The 19512-nt window shown below is 36.6% G+C and overlaps 4 protein-coding genes across 5 annotated transcripts; 1 reads left to right on the top strand and 3 right to left on the bottom strand.

Annotated features, from left to right (window-relative positions):
- Positions 1–621: 621 nt before the first annotated feature.
- LOC147276362 (serine/threonine protein phosphatase 2A 57 kDa regulatory subunit B' beta isoform-like) lies at positions 622–2800 on the bottom strand. The gene is made up of 2 exons (XM_086254700.1): positions 1710–2800; positions 622–1205 (listed from the first exon to the last, which is right to left on the bottom strand). Exons 1-2 carry the CDS (start codon positions 2781–2783, stop codon positions 861–863), a joined length of 1419 nt encoding a protein of 472 aa, XP_086110826.1. The 5' UTR covers positions 2784–2800; the 3' UTR covers positions 622–860.
- Positions 2801–3970: 1170 nt separating this feature from the next.
- On the bottom strand, positions 3971–6332 carry LOC147276361 (putative polyamine transporter At1g31830). Of its 2 annotated transcripts, none has more exons than XM_086254699.1 (2): positions 6210–6332; positions 3971–5419 (listed from the first exon to the last, which is right to left on the bottom strand). In XM_086254699.1, the coding sequence occupies exons 1-2, from the start codon at positions 6210–6212 to the stop codon at positions 3971–3973; spliced, it is 1452 nt and encodes a 483-aa protein (XP_086110825.1). In that variant the 5' UTR covers positions 6213–6332. The 2 variants fall into 2 exon arrangements, with proteins under 2 accessions (XP_086110825.1, XP_086110824.1); XM_086254698.1 differs by having other exon boundaries at positions 3971–5433; positions 6210–6331.
- Positions 6333–9080: 2748 nt separating this feature from the next.
- On the top strand, positions 9081–10406 carry LOC147276360 (uncharacterized). The gene has a single exon (XM_086255096.1). It carries the CDS (start codon positions 9424–9426, stop codon positions 9955–9957), a length of 534 nt encoding a protein of 177 aa, XP_086111222.1. The 5' UTR covers positions 9081–9423; the 3' UTR covers positions 9958–10406.
- A 1696-nt stretch (positions 10407–12102) lies between these two features.
- Positions 12103–14712, bottom strand: LOC147276359 (Tetratricopeptide repeat (TPR)-like superfamily protein). Its single transcript, XM_086254978.1, has one exon. The coding sequence runs from the start codon at positions 14577–14579 to the stop codon at positions 12162–12164; it is 2418 nt and encodes an 805-aa protein (XP_086111104.1). The 5' UTR covers positions 14580–14712; the 3' UTR covers positions 12103–12161.
- Between the last annotated feature and the right edge of the window lie 4800 nt (positions 14713–19512).

Here is a 19512-nt window from a genome sequence, read left to right as displayed (position 1 = left end):
AACTGTACCCTTTTTGTTTGGCCTTATACTAAAACGCACCCGTTTTGCCTTTGGCTGCAACGCACCGTTTTGGAAACTAGTTATTGGGGAATGTTCATGTGTGATTTGACCAAAAGACTATTATCTCAATTATTAAGGGAAATCTGTGGAGAAGAAGAGGATGTGGGTGGGAGTGAGATAATTCTGAAAATTTGGGGAGAGAGAAGAGACGTGTATATCAGGGGCATTTTTATTCCAAAATGGGTCAAAAAGTTATAAAAAATAAAAATGAGAAGGAAGTGTTTTTCTAATATATTCTAGTACTAAAAAGGTATATTTAATGAAATTTCTCTTCCTTATAATTCTCTACAAAAAAATGGACCCTCCTCCGGAGCACTTAATAAAGAATTAGTTAATAGCTATAATTTGGCCTTTCTTTGTCATCACATTCTTCACTATCCTCTCAAAGACCACATTAAAATTATATAAATCCAACCAACCTTTTTAGTTGAGAAAGTGATATCAATTCTCTCATCAAACTGTCAGACATTAAATTGTTAATTAGATCATAATCAACGATTTTGATTAACAGTCTAACCAACGTAATATAATAAATAGTTTGACACGAGTAAATTCGAGTTGATAAAAGAAGTTTCTAATATGTTATACATGTACGTGCATATATGTATATATCTTGTCTGGCTGGCATTTTATGCTCGGTTGGTTTCATATGGGGAACAGTTGTATCTGTTTCCAAATGTCCTCATTAAGCATATAATAAATAGGAAGACTAGCAGCTAGTTATACTTTTATCCTTCTATAATGGAACGTGAAACCAAAACCAAAAGCCAGCACAGACTTTGTATACATCAATTGTTGTTTTAGTGAGAAACACATATATAATGTGGTGGTTGGAAGAACTGATGCTGATGCTCAGCTGCTGCCATTTCTATTCTGTCCCATTTCTCCTTCCTCTTTATTTCTGCTTGGTGAGCCAAGGACTCTCTGAGCTCAATTTCTTCAAGGCATTTGGAGTACAAGATTGGATCCATTTCTTCAAGCATCACCTTCACGTTTTCGGTCAATTGCCGGACACTCTTGCTCCAATGCCACTTCAAGTTCTTCTCCATTCCTTCAACTACAACTGGGAACACTTCCTCCATTGCCACTGATATCATCTTTACAAAATGCTCATTGTTCCAAACATAGAGAGCACGCTCTGCTACCTAAAAACCAAAATATAGCACTTATTAAGAACATGGTGGTAACAATGACATTTTGAAAATTGAAGACAGTATAATACTTTAAGTGCAAGACCCTAAAGCTAAAGATCTATATGTAAAGCTTAGTAATAGGTTTAAAGCATAATAGGATTTCAAGCAGAGCCGGCCCTGAGGGTAGGCGAAGTAGGCAACTGCCTTAGACCTGTAAATGTTGAGGGCTCCCAAATTTTATAGATTTATATACTTATATGATAAGTTAAACTCAAATAATGTACATTAAAGGTCAATAACCCCATTTTTATGGTTCGCCTCAGGTCCCCAAAATCTCATGGCCGGCCTTGATTTCAAGAAGATTTTGCAGGGAAAATTTTCATCCTTAAGAAATTCTCAAGAAAGTAGCAGCCTACTTCAAGCATTGAAAAACAAGGGGCTACTAATTTTTAATGATTAAATGATTTTTTGTTTGTTTGCTAAGAAAGCATAGGAAAAGAAAAACCATGTATGTACCTGTGAGTTCCAACTGTTCAAGCATCTTGTTATCTGGCTACACAAAGGCAGGGCTAACTTCCTATACTGATCAGGGTCAATATTCTCCACCAGTTCCTCCAATTCCCCAATCAGCAAAACCTCCTTCTGGCAATTAGTCACAGGCCAATACCTCAGAATCCCTCTAACAACAATCCCACCAAGCACAGGCTCCTTCTGCACAAACTGAGACACACAATAAGCCAGCTGCCTATGGTAGCCCTGCATCCCCTTGGTCTTGTGAAAAGGAATAAGCACCCTCATCAAGAACAGCTTGTGCTCTTCCTTGAGTGGGACAGTGAAGCCATTGATGATGCTCCCCCATATCTCAAGCAACTCTCTGATGCCACAATGCCTTTCTGTCTCAAACACATAGTGCAAGAACACATCATTCATTGATTTCCTCATGAACGAACGATAGAATGTGAACCGGGTATATATCCGGTGGTAGACATTCTTCAAGCTTTCGCGTTCCCTTGGGTCCTCGGATGGGAAAAGGGCAAGGAGATTGACAATGAATTGTTGATCAACATGATCTTTAAGCAACTTGGGATCATTGTTGATCACCAGCCTTATGAGGATGTCATAAACTAACTGTAGGTGTGACCATACTGGGGAAAAAGCCGATATGGGGTCTTCATCATCCGGGAAGTCTACAGTGATGGAGGGATTGGAAGGAGGAGGGAGAGGCCTGAAAAGGTTGGCTGCTATCATGGAAATGAGAGGTGACAGAACTTGAACATGTAGAGGCTTTTTAGAGGACTTCACAAGGGAAAGTAGCTGCAAGAGCTTGTGCCTCTTGAGCTCTTGCTGTGAAGAGCATTCATATGGATCAGTGAAGGTGAAGATGAAAGTGCAGTAGGAGATTGTAGAAAGAATTTCTTCATTTTCCAAATTGGAAGCAGAAGAAGAACTCCCAATATTGATGCTGGCAATCCTATCCCCATTGGAATCAAGATCAAAGAGATGTTGGAGGGTGGTTGATTTTCTCCTTAGGCTGTTGTTTTGGGGTGAAGCTCTAGGTGAAGCTTTTGGGGTGTTGTTTTGGACACCCATTTTCTCTCTCCCTCTCTTTTTTTTTTTTTCCAACCTTTGCCTCTGTCACTCTGTGTATACTACTATCTCACTCTCATATTGTTTGTGAAAGTGCTTAATTGGTCATAACTTTCACAAACTGCTGAAAGATAGAACATATTTTCTATTCTAACATAAAGGCCAAAAAGACAGCGATGTTATATAGACAAGAAAGTGTTGTGATATCCGTTCTCTATAACCGAGACTTTATAATTTTAACAGAAACCCAACTAGCTGGTGAGGTAAGGTTGAGCCAATAGATCTTCTTTGTTGTTCTTGTTCCTCATCTGTGTGAGTCCCACGTGGATTTTACTGGTTATTGTATTAAGTTGCAGACATAACAGCTTGTGGCAACTCATAAGAGGATGTTAGCAACAGGACAACATCCTCATAAATTTTGGTCAGGTTCAGCATCCATGTGCCTCACCAACCCATCGGCCTCGACATCTTGAGTGAGGGGTCCACCTAGTAAAATAGAAATATCACTTGGTAGACCTTCCAAGGGATTGTTTGGCAGGTACAAGTAACACATTGTATGCTGGGGGCAATCAATTATCAGAGACTATCCAAACAGAGCCTACTCTGATCTAGAGCCTAGGGTGGGCAACCTTATCGAAAAACCGACCTAACCCGACCTAAACCGGCCACTGACCCAACCCAACCCGTTTTACTACTAGAACCTTTTGGCCATAGCTGCTCATTGGGTTGGCATTTCATTAGAGAAAAGGAACAGAACATCTAACTTGGTACTCAACCTTGAAAGGATATTCTATCCGTCTCTCAGTTCTACATCCTCATTATGAATCATTGAATATGCACAGCCCCATTAGTCTTAGTCTTAAGAGACATTACTAAGCAATGGGGTAATCTGTAATTATCTATGGTGTTCTTCCTGAGAATGATTACGAGAACGAAAAGCATTAGGTTTGTTTGGATGTCACATCAAAGAGAAACCTCTTCATCAAAAATTTTACCGACACGTTTTTTATACATTTCACACCAATGATACTTCTACCTATTTTCATTTCACCACATTGTTTAAAAAGAAGATGTTTTACACGCATGCTGCATGAATGAGACAGATTTCAAGGGCCAAGTAAAAGGCAAAAACTAGCATCCACATTTCAGAGACAACCAATAATGTCAAACACCAAATACCATTCATGGAATCATGGTTCGTTACACTGACGATATGCGTTATGGAAATCTGGAAGGTCAGAATTCATGGAGAAATTAAACCATCTCTTCTTTTTTGTGTACTCAACACAAGGCTGCAAAACAAGCCCAATTATCACAGCAGAGATGCTTACAGCCATGACCTTTACAGAAGCAAGAGCTAAAACTACTAAAATTAACAGTGTTGGAGGAATACACATCATAATTGCTCCGGTTGTACCAAGAGGTATTTTAAAAGGCCGCGGTACAGCTGGATGTTCTATTCTTAACTTCACAAATGCAATGAATTCCATAATCATTCCGAAACAGTACAAGTAGTTCTCTGCAGCTATGATCTCTTGGAAGCTCAACCAAGAGAGCAAAATTACGCCGGATGCAGAGAATAAAATTCCAATAAGAGGGGTGCCATAATGAGATCTTTTGCCAAAGCATGAAGGAAGCATCCCTCGGTCTGCCATACCCAGAAGTTGAAAGGAGTCACTGCTCATTTCAGCCACAAACATACCCATGTTTGACAAAGCAGCTGCCGCTAGGACCCAGGTTCTTAACCATACACCTCCAAGCATTTTAGCAATATCTGAGAAATAACCATCAGACCACAATGCACGATCAACTGGAACAGCTCCAGTACCAATCAGAAGAGGGAAAATGTATCCAAACAGAACCAAGATAAGAGCATAAAAGAGAGCTTTGGGAAGAGTGGTCCTAGGGTTTTCCACCTCCCCAGAAAGAGTACTAATTGAATCCCAGTAATTAAGATTCCAGAACAGAGTATTCAAGTACAAACTCCAATTGACAGTATCCAGATTTACCAAAAACCACCTCGAAGGCTCTAGTTTGGGGATTGCTACAAATCCCATGAATATGAAAGGAAGAAGTGAAAACACTCCTAGTAATATAGCAACCCAGCCCACTATCGTTAAACCCCTGTAGTTCATGTAAGTGAGTGCCACAGTCAAAACCAGCACCGCAATTGTCCTTGGGAAACCACTTTCTAAAGCCGGAATTGCTGATTTCAGATAGTCCAGAAATAGAACAGGGTATAGAGCATTATCAATCACCCCACTAAGCCATTTTACCCAACCTTGCTGAAATCCCCAGAATGGACCCAAAGCTGATGAAACCCAAACAACATATCCCCCATTCTCAGGAAACATAGTACCCATTTCTGCAGTTATCAAGGCCTCTGGAACACTCCATATGATGGCAAAAACCAGAAAACCAAGAAGGGCTAAAAGGGGACCAGCTGCCCGGACACTGTCTTCGATACCAAATGGGCCCCCCGAGACCTCATAGAAGATCAAGAATACAAGAGGTATAATTGAAACCTTTTGATACCTCTGTAAGTTGTGAGAAGACCCTCCCCCCAAACCAACATACTCAGCTATATTGTTGTCCAGCATTTGAGCATAACTTTGGCTAGTATGTGAATTTCTATGTTTCTGCATGTAACATACTGTTATACAAAACACGGTTTTCTCAAATTGGAAAGTTTAAGTGATACAAGAAGGCATAAACGAAAAGAAACAGAGAATTACAGCATAAGGGTACCTATCAAAGAGTAAACTGAGTACATTCAGTTCACTAATCACAACATATAATCAGAAGCTTCCTTTGTTCCTCATTATCATCATACCTAAAGCTATTTAATTGTCAAGTTTAAAAATTCAATTCAACGTTGGATATTTCCCAATCAAAACTTGCCAACGAGAGCAAAAACTAAAGCTCAAAATATTCTTCACCCTAAAAGGAAGCATTTAATTGAACTGTTCTCAACAAGTTTAAGAAAATTGTACAAAAAGGATAAGTTTTTACCATTTAAAAGTCCCATTTGCAATTGCATGTTAAATCTTTTCATGTAGCTAAACCAAACTTCTTTATGCAAATCACAAACAAATTCCATCATTTCATAACAATGAATTTATAGCCATAAGAAACATAAACACAAATATCCATTACAACTAGCACATCAAATTGATCAGAGAAACAAAAATAGCAATCTGGGTTCGCTCAAAACAACCCCATAAAGAAAATCCCGCTCCGAATTGACACAGTTAGTGAATCAATTTGATGAAAGCCAAAAACTACCTTTTATATGGCTTGACAATCCGTAATCGATTTCAAGGATAACAACTCAGTAAAAGCAACAAGAAACGAAAACGGCGCCGTACATCAGAAATGTAAATGCAAAAATAGCAAGCAATGAAGAAGATGAAGAAGAAGAAAGCTAACCATGAAAAGGGGGAGAGAGCTGAGCGAAGGTCGAAGAGCTACGGTGCTAGTGATGCGTCAAAATGTTAGGGAGCGATCATCTGATTGTCCACCACGCGTCTGTCTCAGTGTCCACCCACAAGGCTCTGTGTTGTGTTGCATCGCCAACTCACTTTATGAAACCAAATGAAATTTAAAACGTGTTATAAATCAACTTAGTATTTCTAAAACTACGTCGTTTTAGGTTTATGTAATTATACTTTATAAAATATTACATTAAGTCACACTAGATTATTATCAGACTAAATTACATGCCAAAACAAAAAAAAGACACAAAAATTCTTATTCGGTTGAGTGCGAGGAAGTGACAGTGGCAATGGCCCTTCTCTTTCATGCTATTACAATCCTTCAATTTGTATTATAAAATTATGATTAAAATAAGTAAAATAAGAGTAATAGAGAATTAAGATCCAATCAACATACTAGAGAAGGATTACGATTGTGCATTTGTGATAGAAAAGAGGAAATATAAAAAGGAAAAGGAGAAGAATTGTGTATTCACCGGGGATCTGGTTAATATTCTATGGTTAAAAATCAAATTCATCTTTTTTAATTATGATGCACCAGAACTACCTTGTATTGGTGCAAATCTAACATTCTGACTTACCAAACACTTTTACTAATCCCATAAATAGATTGATTTCACTATCTTTTAGTAAACATAGATAATCAATTTACTACTAGAGAATGAGTATGCAATAATATGAATTAATATAGATCAATAACTATTTAGTCTAGTGGATAACACTTGATTTTTCTTTATCGGAATAGATCATGAGTTAAAAACTCATGAACGCGAGTTAATTAATAAAAAAAAAAAAAAAAGATTGGTATAGCAATAATATTTCTAACAGGAGCCATCAAAACATCTTCGGATTTGGATCCTTTACTAACACTCATTATGAGTCGGGCATCTTATTAATTAGGAATGGTTATAACCTTTTCATGTTAATTAATTAAGGATTAATTTCATTATTGGTATAGCAATAATATTTCTAACACGAGCCATCAAAACATATTTGGAATTGGATTGGATTCTTTACTAATCTCATTATGAATCGGGGCATCTTATTAATTACGAATACTTATGATATTTTCACGTTAATTAATTAAGGATTAATTTCATTGTTGGTATACATCTTTGGATGTGGAATCTCTACTACTTTCGTTATGAATCGGAGCATATTATTAACAGTAAATTACTCTAAAGTTTATTTTACAGCTCTTAATGATAAACAAACTCACATAAAAAGTTGTAATAATAAATAGACCCACTTTGTACAAATAAATCTCACATTATGTTTGTTATGTGTTTTTGGCACCAAGCGCTCGGTGAGTTTTTTTTTTTGTTTTTTTTTTGAACTAGGCAAATTGTCACTGTGCGACAGTGACAATTATTAAAATTATAACACGAGTGTTTTTGGAATTCAACTAGCTACTGTCGCACAGTGGCAATGATTGCCATTGGCTGACAATAGCAATTGTCGAGCTCTCGGTGACTTCTATGTCGCGCACTTCTCATTAAAGTGAACTGAGCTGTGATTTCCTATAGCAAGTGGACTGTGTTATCAGCCTAATTTCTGAACTGGAATTTAAAAAAATTAACCCACTTATTAATTAAGAATAGTTATGACCTTTTAAAGAAATCTAGGCATCCATCTCAAAACCAATTGAAAATAAGAGAAATAGCTCAAACCTTTATAAGTTACTATACAATGCCTCACATTTTCAAATGTGGGATCTTTCAGTCAAGCCTAACACGTGGACAATTTATATTGGGTGACGTAGGAGCATGTGTGGCTGTTTGACACAACACGTGGATAGTTTGCTCTGATACCATAAAAAAATTAGGCATTCATCCCAAAATTAATTGACAATGGGAGAAATAACTCAAACTCTTATAATAGAAAATTAGGATTAAATACCAAATATTAATAGTTTTTTAATAAAGCAGTAAGACACTAATTTTTTTTAGTTTAGGTACTAACCTAGAGTAAAACATTTTGGATTAGGTCACAAATCAATTTGTTATACAGTTGTGACTGTCGAACAGTTACAGTTGTAATTGTCGAACAATCACAGTTGTGACTATTTAAAATTTATAAAAAATCAAAATTTTTAAGAGTTTCATACTTTTGATTTATGTTTGGGGGATGAAGTCCTATAACCCAAAGACTAAATATTAAAGTTTAAGCCTTGCAAATATTGAAAAAACAATAAATCAATAAAAAAGTTATGACTGTTAGACAGTCACAGTTCGATATAATCATGTTTTTTAAAGTTGATACCTAAACTGAAATTTAGTACCTAAAGTGAAATGACATAAATGTTTTAGTAGTTGAAATGAAAAAACATTATAATTTGGTACCTAAAGTCAATGGACCTCTCTTATAAGTCACTATGCAAGGCCTCATATCTTTAACGTGAGATCGGATCTTTCTCTCAATACATTTTCTCGTTATTTTCATTGTTTGTATAGCAATAATTTCTAACTCGAGCCATCAAAACATCTTTAGATTTGGGTCATCTACCAATTCCATTATGAATTAGGACATCTTATTGGTTAGAAATAGTTATGACCTTTCCACATTAATTATTTAAGGATTAATTAGTTATAATGTAAATCTTGTTTATTGATTGAGTAACGTTAAGAAGATCATCTAGCTTACACACAAAAAATCATCTTTCACAGCCTAAAATTTGTCAAACATATATTAATTTTTAAAGACATGAATTAAAATAGTGAGGTCTCATTAGAATTGGTATTTTCCTTTTATAAAAATATGAATCGACGGTGCTCCATAATTTTATTGTAACTACACATCACAAGAGAAGGTGGCAAACCTTGTATGGACTCTGGAGAGTAGTTGACCGTAATACAATACACATCTCCTCCCAAAAGAATTATAACATGAAAAGAGTCCATGCATATACTTAAGGTTCAATCCAATAGCAATTAGACATGTGGCAGCTCCAACATGCACCCAGCAATCAAAACGATTGGCTGCAAAACACACGCGTCTCCTAAGCGCGTGGGTTGTCCTTAGAATCCTTACAAGCCTAAAAATCACCTCCCCTCCCGCCTCACAAACTCTCCGAGAATCCAAACACTACCATAACTCAAACACCAACACACACTCTCTCTCTCCGTCTTCGAATCGATCTCGGAGATTCCATGGAGGCGTCCGCAATTAAAAACCCTAGTCTCAATTTCGCAATCAAGTCGAACCTCTCCTCCGACTCTCATTCACATTCTCCGACTTTTCTCAACGGCTTCGTCGCCGCCTCCTCGCCGTCGCCGTCGCCGCAAGGGATCGAGATCTCCGACATCGAGATGGTCGCGATGCAGTCCGTCGGCTACACCAGCCTCAAGGACCTGCTGCCGGCGTCTCCGCCGGCAATCATGTCGCTGACGACGCACTACTCCAGCTGGCACGAGAATATTCCCATCAAGAACCCGCTCGTCAAGCACGCGGCTCTCGCGTACCTCCAGCCGATGTCGACGCCGCCGGAGGTCGGGGACAAGGGATTCTTCCGGAGGATCAAGGACAAGTGCGGCGGCGGGTTCGGCTGCTTTGCGTGGCTCGGCGACGTCGTTTCGAGGACGGTGAGAGACGCGTTTGGGGGCGCTCGGGACAGCAATTGGTTTGAGAATGGGGATGAGGACGATGATGATGAAGACGACGATGAGTACGTGAAAGTTGACTGACTGTGAAAGAGAGAGTACAGTGTGCAGGGGCATTTTTGGAAATTCCAGTTTGACTGGTAGATTCGATACAGGGATAGAATTTGTAATTTTGTATATAGAACTTTTGTTTCTTTTTTCGGTTTGTGGGTAGTTGAATTGTAAATAGGGACAGAACGTGATTGTGAATGTGTTCGACTTATTAATCACCGAACACATGATTCGTGGAATAGAATTTAGTTTGTTTTTTTCAAGAAAAAATTTGTTTCCGAGTAATTTTCCTGTCGATTTATCATTAGTTTTTGTTTAATGAGGTGCAACTTGGACAGCTTCATTGCTTCAACCCCATTCTAGTTGAGCTTGAATTAAAGATATATGGTTTGTTTGAGTTCAACTCAAGCTCGCCAGAATTCTCAAATAGAATTCGTAAAGAAGCATGATAAAATAATAAATTGAGATCGGGAAAATTGTCATATTTCATTTTGATAACACATAGTTAATATCTCGTGATTGAAGTATGTGATTGTAATATTATACGACGGTTATAACACATGTACAATTATTAATACCAAAAATCTAAATTCTAAATTTATAAACACATAGTCCACCTACTGCATTACATGTGAATTAGTAACGTATGAGATGGTGTTTGTGCAATTTGAGCTCAATTCTAGTTTTAAAAAGTTATTTATTCGTGTGAATCGTGAGTTCAATTTGGTCTAAGCTTAAATTTGAATTAAAAAGTTTTAGGTTAATTAGTTCAGTACATGATACAATTTGAGTGAATTTACAACACTACGTTGATATGACAACATGACATGTAGACTATATAGTATTAATTTTTTTATCTTTTAAATATGAAAATTATCACATCACTAAAGGGACAAGTCATCAAATCTTTAGTTTCTCTCCTTCTCTTTTTTTGGTCTGATCGATTTAGTTTCTCTCTTTGCAAGTCCAAATGTTGCATTGCCTGCGATTTATAGTTTTTATACTGTAAATTTGGGTAGTGGTGGAATGTGAAATATGCATGCATGTGGAATCCTAGTCAGATTTGGAGGTCAATCCACAAAGAAAATAAATGTTGTGGTAGCAAAATTTCAAGTTTCAACATCTGAATGGTATGCACGGAGACTGGTGGGTACGTAATCACATGTTCCGAATTAATATATTCCACTGCCAACTCATCATTGGGACCATGACCATGACATTTTAATTTTGGTTGCGCACTCATTACTTTAGTATCATGACTAGGCTTTTCACAGGGAATTTCTCACAAGGGAATCGAGGGATGTTTTCTTTCAGCTGAGTCACCATAGGATGTTAGTATGTTACCCCAATTGGAAAAAAAAAAAAAAAAAAGGGGGGGTATGAATAGAATTTCCCATTCATAGTTCAGTATTTTTATTTTTGTTTTTTTGAAATTTGAGGTATTTAGTTTGAATTCCCACTTTTAGTTTAGGTAAAGGAAAAAGGACCAATGTCTAATTGGTCTTTTTACTTTTGAACATAGTTAAAATAAAGTGTTTCAATATTAGAGAACTCATCAGGTGCATATCAACGAACATACGCACTTGTTACCGAATGCTTAACAAAATTATTTTAAAACAGACGAATATTGTTTCCTCCGTCGAGTTTTGAGAGTAAACCCTCATCTTTTCACCTCATTCTCTTATAAGATATAGAATAGGCTTGGTAGATGCGTTATGTTAGGATTTAGCTTTCCAAAATTCAACATAACACTCCCTAAAATTCCGGAGCTAAACTATAACATAAACGCTGTTGAACTAACACCGAGCGCTATCTACAAAATTTTGCACTACCGAGCGCTCAGCTTCAGATGCGAACATCCGCACCTGAATGAGTATGTCAACATTATATCTAAGGCACAGTTTACTACTTAAACTCTAATTTGTTCTAATTTTATCCTTAAATTATTATTTTTTGTCTGAAAGACCTAAATCAAACTTTCATTAAATGGTTAATAGAAGTGGTGATGTGCCATGACCACAATCTCAGAGACAATTTTGACACTTTATGGTGACCTACCCAGCATCCCTTCACCATATCAAAAGATTCAGTGTGTAAACCGTTTCCACTTCATTTCAGTCTAAACATCTCTTTCTTATAAACTAGTTTATAGAATACATATTCAATGTGGAATTGCAGCTGATTTACAATATGTTGTCTATAACTCTATATACACCAAGTTTCTACAAAATAACTAGTCACCAATAATCACCACATGAGCACTTCCCGTCTCTGAAGTGATGAAAGACCTTAGAATCCCCCACAATTATCTCTCTCTTGGTAATCTGTGAAATCTTCTTTGCAGCACTATGGCAATCTTCACATGTTCTCGTGTTCTTCCTAACAACAACAGGGTTTCTGATCTTCGTGGAGATCAACCCAAAACAAATTGCCAATCTTACACTGTGAATCTCTGCAGAATTTGCTCTCTTTCTCTTCAAATCCAACGGTCTGAACTTGGTGATGCTATGAACGTATTTGTCTTCTCCCATCTTCCTCAACATTATATCTAAAGCAGCATATATCATGTTAGTTTCAACGTGGGACGTGTCGTGATTGATGAATCTGTAAGGCCTACATTTGGTCTCAACAAAGCTGCATCCAACAGTTTTCTCCAGTCCTATTTGCCTCATACGGGATTTAATCCGTTCTACATCTTCCCACCTCCCGGCTTCAGCATACATATTAGAAAGCAAGACATAACACCCTGTATTGTCATGTTCCAAGGATAAAATGTGCTCAGCAGCAAGTTCAGCTAGTTCTATGTTTCCGTTGTTTCTACTTGCAGTCAGTAATGATCCCCAAATTCGGGCTGTGGGAACCAATGGCATTTCCTCAATAAATATCTTGGCTCGGTCAAGACTTCCTGATCGACCAAGAAGATCAAGCATACAACCATAGTGCTCTATTCCAGGATCAATACCATAGTCCCTTTTCATCGAGGTAAAGTATTTCCAACCCTCGTCGACCATGCCAGAAATGCTACAAGCTGTTAACAGGGAAACAAAGCTGCTCTCATTGGGTTGAATGTCATTGTCTCTCATTTTGGAGAACAATTCAATGGATATTCTCCCAAAACCATGAATGGCATAAGCCATAATTATAGTGTTCCAAGAACTGACATCCCTGAATGTCATCCTATCAAAAATGTGTTGTGCGATCCCTAGATCCCCACATTTCGCATACATGTAAACAGTTGAATTCAAGACAAAGGTATTTGAATGGTGCTCCAATTTTGAGAAATAACCATGAATTTGCTTCCGCTCACCTACTGATGCTACTTCAGAATAGGCAGGTAGGATGCTTGAAATTGTAATAGCATCTGGTTCCATATGTTTACTTAAAAGGTCCCGAAATAGTTCCAAGGCTTCCCTGTTCTGTCCATTTTGTACATATGCAGAAATCATGGTATTCCAAGTTATCAAATTCTTTTCAGCCAGTCGACCAAATATACATTCTGCCAATTTTATCCTACCACAGGCACCGTACAAATCGATCAGAGCAGTTTCCAAGACGATATGGGGGAGAAATCCTTGTCTAATGGCATAGCCATGGACAGATTTACCCTCCAATAGGGCTCCTACTTGTGTGCAAGAGGGGAGCACATTAATCATTGTGATAGCATCAGGATTCAAGTTATCAGTCTCCTGCATCTTTTTCAAGCAAGAAAGTGACTCCATGGGATGAGAATTTAGGGCATATCCTTGAATCATTGCATTCCAAACCACAACATTCTTGGGAGAAATCTTATCAAACCACCTCTCTGCATAGTCCACTCTACCACATTTGTGGTACATATCAATAAGCGAGGTCTGAACCATGACATCCAATTCAAGCATACATTTAAGCACTTGGCAATGGATTTCCTTCCCAGTTTGGAGAAAACGCTCAAAAGCACAAGCATTAAGAGCACCAATAATGCTGAATCTATCAGGCTTTATCCGAAGCACCAGCATCTCTCGAAAACAAACCATCGAGCTCCAACCATCCCCAACAGCAACATACCCACTAATCATAGAATTCCAAGAAACCAAGTCTTTCACAGGCATTTCTTCAAACACTCTCTCTGCACACTCTATGCAGCCAAGTTTCGCATACGCAGCGCAAAGTGAGTTACACACGTAAACATCCGAATCCAACCCAACTTTAAACAACTTCCCATGAATCTTTTGTCCTTCATCCCACGATAACAACCCACCACACGCCTTGATTACAAATGGGTACGTATAATTATCAGCCCGGACACCTTCGCATTCCATTCTACGATAAAAATCAATCGCCTCTCGGAACAACCCATTACCCGTGAGACCTCTAATAATCACATTCCAGTAATACGCATCTAAATGGTTCATTTTTTCAAATACCCAGAGTGCATCCTCCATGTACCCAGATTCAACGTGCTCATGAAGAGCCTGTTTGAGTAAACTGTTGTGGGGTTCAACCAAGGTGTTTGAATTCTTTACTAGTTTTCTAATGCTACGAACCGATTTGGGAGTTCTTGGAGGGTCGGGGCTTTGGTTTGCTTTGGGCTCAGCGACTCGTCGTTTCCGCAGAAGGTTGGGTGGTGCGGGGGTGGAGTTGCAGAGGTAATAGTTGTGAGCGAGAGTTGCAGCCATTTTTGGATGGTTTTGAGGATTTAGACGCTGGAAAAATAGCCGTTACAATTCATTAGTCATGGAAAAAGGGACTTCTCGATTGCTCTTTCTCCCTCTCTTTCTCTTCTTCGCGGGTATTGAAGAGTAGCCGTTATAGCTGATGACGTTTAAATTGCGTTTCATCGTTGTTAAAATATATAAATTGGAAAATGCTAGTGTGCTTGTAGACTTGTAGTACATTTATGATAGCACATTAGCACATACGTTGGCTTCCTAGACACCCTCTCTCTCTCTCTCTCTCTCTCTCTCTCTCTCTCTCTTTTTTTTTTTTTTTAGAAAGTCGCATCATATCATATGGTACTATAATATAAATGTGGTTAATGATATAATCCTTAATATTATTCATATAAATTTTAATAAACGGTAACGGGTTGAGTTGGCCCAAAATTGTTGGGCCTGGTTAATTGTTTTTTGGTCGAAAGGCCCGATTAATTTTAATGCTTATTAAATTTTAGAGTTCAGAGAGCAACTCAAGTGGAAGGCTGGGCTATAAACTTGTGTATATACTAGTTAATCACGAGGATGCTCGCCTAAACTATTTTAATGGTTGGATGGCTTCAATTGTTGAATTAAATACCTTATCAAAGCATTATCTAACAATACCAACTAATTTGAAAAAAAAAAAAAAAAAAAAACAGCTATACCAACTAATTATTATTGTAATACTATTTCTCTCCAAATTATTAGAAGAGGTCCATAAATCGAACCTCTCTTACCCGCTCATTTAACTGAGATATCTATAACAATATTAATGCATACAATTTTTGGTGACTTACGGTGCCTTACTAAGCCAGCCCTATCTCCCTTTTTGTTTGTTTCTTTATTGGGAAAATGACCAACCTGTAGTTTGGTACTTATTCACTTAGGTCCCTACTGTTTCAATTTTTTCAATTATATGTCATCATTGTTTATATTTTGTTACAATTAAGTTCAAAATTAAAATCCACTCAAACTTTAGGTGGAATTTGCACATAGAAACCACGTGCAACATTAGCTTTTGTAAGTTTACGGTAGGGGTGGGCATTAAGACCGAAAATACCGAAATCATTCCGTTCTGTGCCATTCCGTATCGTTTGGTCTCATCCCGTTTTTTTTTTTTTTTCCAATCTCATACCGATCTCGTACCGTACCGTACCAATCTCAAACGGGATATGATCGGTCATGAAGGTTCAATACTGGGATGGTCCCATCCCATACCGATTAATTAAAATTTAATTATTTAATTTAATGGGCCCAAATATCACTAAGCCCAATTCATTTTTTAACTTGGATTTAGAAGATGAACATTGTCTTGAAGAACTTAAATTTTATAAAAGTGTTGAAGCATGTAATGTTTTGTTTATTATCTTAAACTTTACTTGGTTTGCTTTGTAAGCTTGTATTTGTTTTGTAAGTTTCATGGACTAAGTTACTAATTGCTATAAATTATTTTGTATAGAATATGCAAGTACTACCATTGATGCCACTTGTAGTTTGAAGAGTTCAAATCCAAAAGCAAAGGGAAAGTATTTTGGATTTCAATTACTTATGAGTTTGAGATGTAATAAGTCATAAGGCTTAATTCTAATTTCTGAGTTTGAGATGTAATAAGTCATAAGGCTTAATTATGTTTGTTGTGTTTGTGATGTAATAAGCCATATGCTTAATTATGTTTTTCAGTTTTTTTTTTTTTAGTTTGGGATGTAATAAGTTATAAAGCTTAATTATGTTTTTTAGTTTGGATTTGGTAAATAAGCCATGAGGCTTAATTGTGATTTACTGATTTATGAGTTTATGTTTGAACTTTGAAACTTTGAATATTTGAATTGTTGAAGTTTATGTTGTATTGTTGTTTATTTGAATTTTGAATTGTTGAATAATTGAATTGTTGAATAATTGAATTGTTGAAGTCTTGAAGATGAATTTTCAATCTTGAATAAAAACAAGTTATTACTTGAATTCTTGTTCCGTTTGTATAGTTGAATAAAAATAGATTATGTTTACAGATTATTATTTGAAGATGAACCTTGAATAAAAATTTAATTATTCAATTTTTATTATTTTTTAGTATGGGATCGGGATAGTACCAAACCAGTTTGGTACGGGATGAGATGATACCATAATCCCAAAACCTCCATCTTATCCCGTCTCATACCGATTTCGAACTCAAATCATGAGATGAGAACGAGATGAGGTAAGTCCCGTCCCCCCGCCCCCCCCCCCCCCCCCCCCCGGTTTACGGGGAAAACGTTCATAGAATTCTAACAATTACACTCCCGCGCATTGACAAAACATGCAACGAGAATTTTGGTTGAAAAAAATATAAACTATGAGAACTTGCATGATTGAAATAATTGAAACTATGGAGACCCGGCCCGAGTGAAATAAAGGCTAAACTACAAGACAAAATTGGTTATTGTCCTTTTTTTTTTTGGTTAAATTGTCACTCACGTTTTCTTTATTGATATAAGGAAGAGAATATTCAAACTTAAGACATGCATCTTTTAATATTGAAAAGAAAAATATCACTATAGTGATACTGGCTAGCTAAGCAATTGGTCGTTTGTAAATTGTTGCTCAATTAAAGTTGAGCATATGCAGGCACCAAAAAAGAGTTAAGCTATATATGCATATTGTAGCAAGCTCGATCTAGTGCTCTACTATAAATAGAACGAAAAAGGATAGTTTCATGCACCTCTTTGACCAAACAAAAATAGGAGAGTTTTATTATTTCCAACAATTAATATGTATGGGCAAAAAATTTACGTGCTGTGACATCAATGTTAAACAGCTTAATTATTGATTTACTATTAAAAACTGTAACTCATTCCCACATTGTCATCTGAAAGATTTTTTGTCTCAGATTATTACCTATAACTTATATCCATATCCTATTTTATATTATTCCGTCAACAACTTCGTTAAAAAAGCTGATGGGGCTCGCTGGATGTGTGCCACGTGTCACATCTTTTGCTTTTATTTTTAGATTTTTTTTTCCTATTTTTATAAACTTTGAAAATTAATTAAAAATAACTCTGAACTTAGAAAAATACACAAAAAATTCCTACGGACTCGTCTTGATTAGCACTAATTTACTATGGGTTAAATTACCAATTTGCCCTCTAAAAATTGGAAAGTCTAAAGTTATTTCTAAAAAATTAAAATAAATTTCCCTCTATTAAATAAATTCTAGAATTTTCTTAAAATCTCGGACGAATTCTCAAAAATATTTTGGAAATTACCAAAAGCTTGTTTTAGAGAATTATTTTGAGACTTTATAGAAATTCTAGAATTTATTTTATAGAGGAAAATTTATTTTCGTCTAATACCAAGAGGTCTTTTGGGTAGCAAGTGTTCACGAGAAATGTATTGTTAGTTTTTAGAAGACTAACGGTGTAGACCTTATATTTTTTGGAGTTCGGGAGATTATTCTATAAATTTTTAAAGAGTCTAGAGTATTTTAATTTTCTAGAAATAAATTTGGATATCCCAAACCTTCTGGAAATTTTTAGAGGGAAAATTGGTATTTTGACCCCATAGCAAATTAGTACTTGTCAAGATGAGTTTGTAGGAATTTTCCATGTATTTTTCTGAGTTTGGAATTATTTTTAATTAATTTTTCAAAGTTTATAAAAATAGAAAAATCAAAAAATCAAAAAATACAAGAAAAGATGTGACACATGGTGCACATCCAGCGCGCCATGTTAGCATTAACGGCCAGATAAGCATTTTTAACAAAATTGTTGACGAAACAAGATAAAATGGGACACAAATGTAAATTACAGGTGGTAATCTGAGACAAAAAAACTTTCAGATGACAACGTGAGAATGATTTACAGTTTTAGTTGATAAATCAGTAATTAAGCCACGTTAAACATAGTCGAATTAACACTGGAAAATAAAATAGTTCATGCAATATATATATATATATATATATATATATATGGATATATGCATTGCATGCATTGAATCCCAATTAAATTCATTCAGGGATGCTCTGCAGAGCAGGACTCCAAGAAGTACTCTGGCGACAGCTCTGCCTCGCTAAATTTGCTCTTATAAGTTGCTTTTTCCGCAAAAGATTTATGCGCTGTTCCACAGTCGACGAAGATGCTTCATATTTAGCATCCAGCTTGGGGTTCATCAGCTCCAGAACTTGCTTCACGTCTTGCTTTCTTACCAAAATCTTCATTCTCACAACCCCATTTTCCTGAGTAGTCATCGTCGTCGTCGACTGAGAAACATTAAAACCCTCATGATGATGATCATGACCACCGTTTGCTCTTGCAATGGCCTCCACCATTATCACATTGCTTCTGATATTTGTCATGTTCTTCTTTTGGTGAATCCGAGCCCTGCAGTGCCTCAACACTCTCTTTGGCCATGCAGACTTCATCATCTCCATCTTTCCAAATCTGTGCGTTTGTTTTTTTGTGGGTTTCAACTCTAAACCTCTGTGGTAATGAAAATGCATTTTTCTTCGAGCTTTATATTTCGGTTTGTAGCTTCTGCCATCTGGGGTTGTAACTGAAAGTTTTAATTTTAAATAAAATATATGGCGGCATTTGACTTTGGTAGGAAAGTACGTTTTTGCCCATGGCCAGCTAGATTTTCTAATGGTTTTGGATGTGATTTTTGAAGTCAACAGGGACCCAAATGTCTCTAACCAAGCCTGGATTAATAAACGATCGAGGTTCACTTTTCATACAAAACAACTTGTTTATTTGCAATTTGAGTGAGATTCTATACGTTAATTAATTTATATATGCATTATATTCTTGATTAATTTATTTATTTGTACGGAGAAAGTTGACAGTGACAGGTCACATGCAAAGCCTATAGTAGCGCTGGAGAGAATGAAAAGGACGCGTACACACGTTAAAGGGAGGTCGATCTATACAGTAAGCTCTTGTAT

This window comes from Dryas octopetala, chromosome 8 (genome assembly GCF_963921425.1).
Source record: "Dryas octopetala chromosome 8, drDryOcto1.1, whole genome shotgun sequence".
In the NCBI taxonomy this organism is placed as follows: Eukaryota; Viridiplantae; Streptophyta; class Magnoliopsida; order Rosales; family Rosaceae; genus Dryas; species Dryas octopetala.
The sequence above is the reverse complement of the archived record's forward strand: the minus strand, read 5'-3'. Positions and strand labels throughout refer to the sequence as shown.

Bases quoted from the DNA above. Each gene is read 5' to 3' on its own strand.
- LOC147276362 (XM_086254700.1), bottom strand. From the start codon at position 2,783: ATGGGTGTCCAAAACAACACCCCAAAAGCTTCACCTAGAGCTTCACCC. The intron at 1,206-1,709 runs GTACATACATGG...TTTGGTTTTTAG, and splicing joins TGAACAGTTGGAACTCACAG to GTAGCAGAGCGTGCTCTCTA.
- LOC147276361 (XM_086254698.1), bottom strand. From the start codon at position 5,425: ATGCAGAAACATAGAAATTCACATACTAGCCAAAGTTATGCTCAAATG.
- LOC147276360 (XM_086255096.1), top strand. From the start codon at position 9,424: ATGGAGGCGTCCGCAATTAAAAACCCTAGTCTCAATTTCGCAATCAAG.
- LOC147276359 (XM_086254978.1), bottom strand. From the start codon at position 14,579: ATGGCTGCAACTCTCGCTCACAACTATTACCTCTGCAACTCCACCCCC.